This window comes from Triticum aestivum, chromosome 4D (genome assembly GCF_018294505.1).
Source record: "Triticum aestivum cultivar Chinese Spring chromosome 4D, IWGSC CS RefSeq v2.1, whole genome shotgun sequence".
In the NCBI taxonomy this organism is placed as follows: Eukaryota; Viridiplantae; Streptophyta; class Magnoliopsida; order Poales; family Poaceae; genus Triticum; species Triticum aestivum.
In genome coordinates, this window is record NC_057805.1 from 348,101,198 (window position 1) to 348,103,387 (window position 2,190).

Here is a 2,190-nt window from a genome sequence, read left to right on the forward strand (position 1 = left end):
ATTACGTCAACGCTGAGAACAAACGTCATTATACAACACCCGCCCGGGCTGCCGCTGAAGATGATGACCCAATCAGTTACGTCACCCCCGTCAAAAGCGACAACACGCCGCAGCCCGATTTGGTGGGACCAACAGAGAGCTAGGTGCACGATCACGAACCGATCGTCCCCAATGACGGAGACGTACGATTAGCCGGAAGAGACCTTCCTTCCTTCCGTCATCCCATTTCTTCCAGTCGCCAACTTGGCTCCCATCTCCTCCCGGCGACCCATAAATACCCGGGACGACTCGCTCACCACTCATCACCAAACTAATACGCATCAGATACTCATTCAGACGACTCGAGCAACCACTGCCTCTTACACTTGTCACGTCCTACTCGCAATGGCCGCAGCTGCAGCAATAGCAAGGTGCGTGATTTCTCTGAGTAGTAAGCGCTAGTACGTATAGTTGTACTACATCATTTTGTACGTGGAGTAATTGAGACGGTGGTGTGTGTGTGTGTGCCCGCTGCAGTTCCACGAAAGAAGTGCTCCCGCCTGCACTGGGCGCCGTCTCCGAGCCCCCTCCCCTCTTTGATGGCACCACCAGGTAACCACCTACCGCTACTAGTGATCTCAACCATCTGCATCCATCGGGATGCAATTCATGAGCTAACTTTTAAACTAACTGTCGGTTGATTATGTGCGGTGCGACGACGTACGTACGTGAAGACTGTATATTTGCTACATCTGCCCGTTTGCTCAACGTGCCTGGGTGACCCGGAACTGCAAGGTACTTGCAGCCGATGCCAAGTCACATCTTCCATCCATCACTAAACCTTGCGTGGAGAAGAAAAACAAACTGAAACCCTGTTCCTTTTTCCGTGCGTCGTTCTGTGCAGGGTCTGCAGGAGGAGATCAAGCTGGTCGCCATCAATCTGGAGGACAAACCAGCATGGTACAAGGAGAAGGTTTACCCACAGGGCACGGTAAGCGCCGACACACACTTCACCGACATGAATGATCATCTGTTCCTCGACCGAATGCCCTCCTATCCTCGCACCAATGCTTATACCTTCATGGATCGTCTTCCCTCCACTCCATATACAGGTGCCTTCCCTGGAGCACGACGGCAGGGTCACCGGAGAGAGCTTGGATTTGATCAAGTACATCGACACCAATTTCCAAGGCCCGGCACTGCTTCCTCAAGTAAGATCAGATGATATAGCCCATTAACTCTAGGGAAGAAAATGATGTTTCAGTCTTGCTGTAATCTTTGGATGTGTCGATTGCCAGGATCCGGCTAAGAGGCAGTTCGCCGATGAGCTGATTGCTTACGCTGACGCCTTTACCAAAGCACTCTACTCGCCCTTGATCTCCCAAGTGGCCATGTCAGACGAAGCTGGTAACTAACAACCATCTCTGCAACTACTTTCCGAATCATAGGAATGCCATTTCGGATTAGTTCACATTGCTCGAGCGTAATTACATCCTTTTGTTCGTCAGTTGCTGCTCTAGACAAGATCGAAGCTGCCCTGTCCAAGTTCAGCGACGGCCCGTTCTTCCTTGGCCAATTTAGCTTGGTATATATGCTAATCCACTCGAGCTTAAACCAAATGTGTTCTGCTTTGATTTCCACCGGATGTTTGTGGTAATGCCTGCTTCAACTGCTTCAACTTGCAGGTGGACATTGCGTACGTGACGATCTTGGAGAGGGTTCAGATATACTACTCTAACCTGAGGAACTACGAGATCGCCAAAGACAGGCCCAACCTTGAGAGATACACCGAGGAGATGAACAAGATCGAAGCGTATAAGCAAACCAAAAATGTCCCGCTGGCCTTGCTTGATGCTGCCAAGAGGCATCTCAAGGCAAATACAACTTTCCTCCAAGTTCTTTTCTTCATTCCTTTCGGTTTATACTACCGATACTAACGTATATATCGCTGTGAGTTTTCAGATTGCTTGAAGAAGCGGTGCTGTCGCCAAGGATAACGGTCGCTGCCTGCCAGGGAACGGCGGCATTTGAGTAGGCAAGACTGAACTCTCGTCACTGGGGGCTGGGGCTTCTTTTGCCACCATTATCACAATGAGTTGTATGTGTTTTCTTCCCAATAAATGACACCATGTTGTAACCTGTAAGGGCTATGCTTTTTATGAAACAATAATGTACTCCATCTGTTCTATGTGCATTACAGTTAATTTTGGA

The 2,190-nt window shown here is 49.5% G+C and overlaps 1 protein-coding gene across 2 annotated transcripts; it reads left to right on the forward strand.

The window, feature by feature from the left end:
* Positions 1-236: 236 nt before the first annotated feature.
* On the forward strand, positions 237-2,190 carry LOC543369 (protein IN2-1). 2 transcript variants are annotated; one of them, XM_044522014.1, is made up of 9 exons: positions 238-410; positions 517-591; positions 714-774; positions 884-970; positions 1,092-1,190; positions 1,278-1,386; positions 1,488-1,564; positions 1,665-1,853; positions 1,942-2,190. In XM_044522014.1, exons 1-9 carry the CDS (start codon positions 385-387, stop codon positions 1,948-1,950), a joined length of 732 nt encoding a protein of 243 aa, XP_044377949.1. In that variant the 5' UTR covers positions 238-384; the 3' UTR covers positions 1,951-2,190. The 2 variants fall into 2 exon arrangements, with proteins under 2 accessions (XP_044377947.1, XP_044377949.1); XM_044522012.1 differs by lacking the exon at positions 1,942-2,190 and having other exon boundaries at positions 237-410; positions 1,665-1,916.

Bases quoted from the DNA above. Each gene is read 5' to 3' on its own strand.
- LOC543369 (XM_044522012.1), top strand. From the start codon at position 385: ATGGCCGCAGCTGCAGCAATAGCAAG. The intron at 411-516 runs GTGCGTGATTTC...TGCCCGCTGCAG, and splicing joins GCAGCTGCAGCAATAGCAAG to TTCCACGAAAGAAGTGCTCC. The intron at 971-1,091 runs GTAAGCGCCGAC...CTCCATATACAG, and splicing joins AGGTTTACCCACAGGGCACG to GTGCCTTCCCTGGAGCACGA.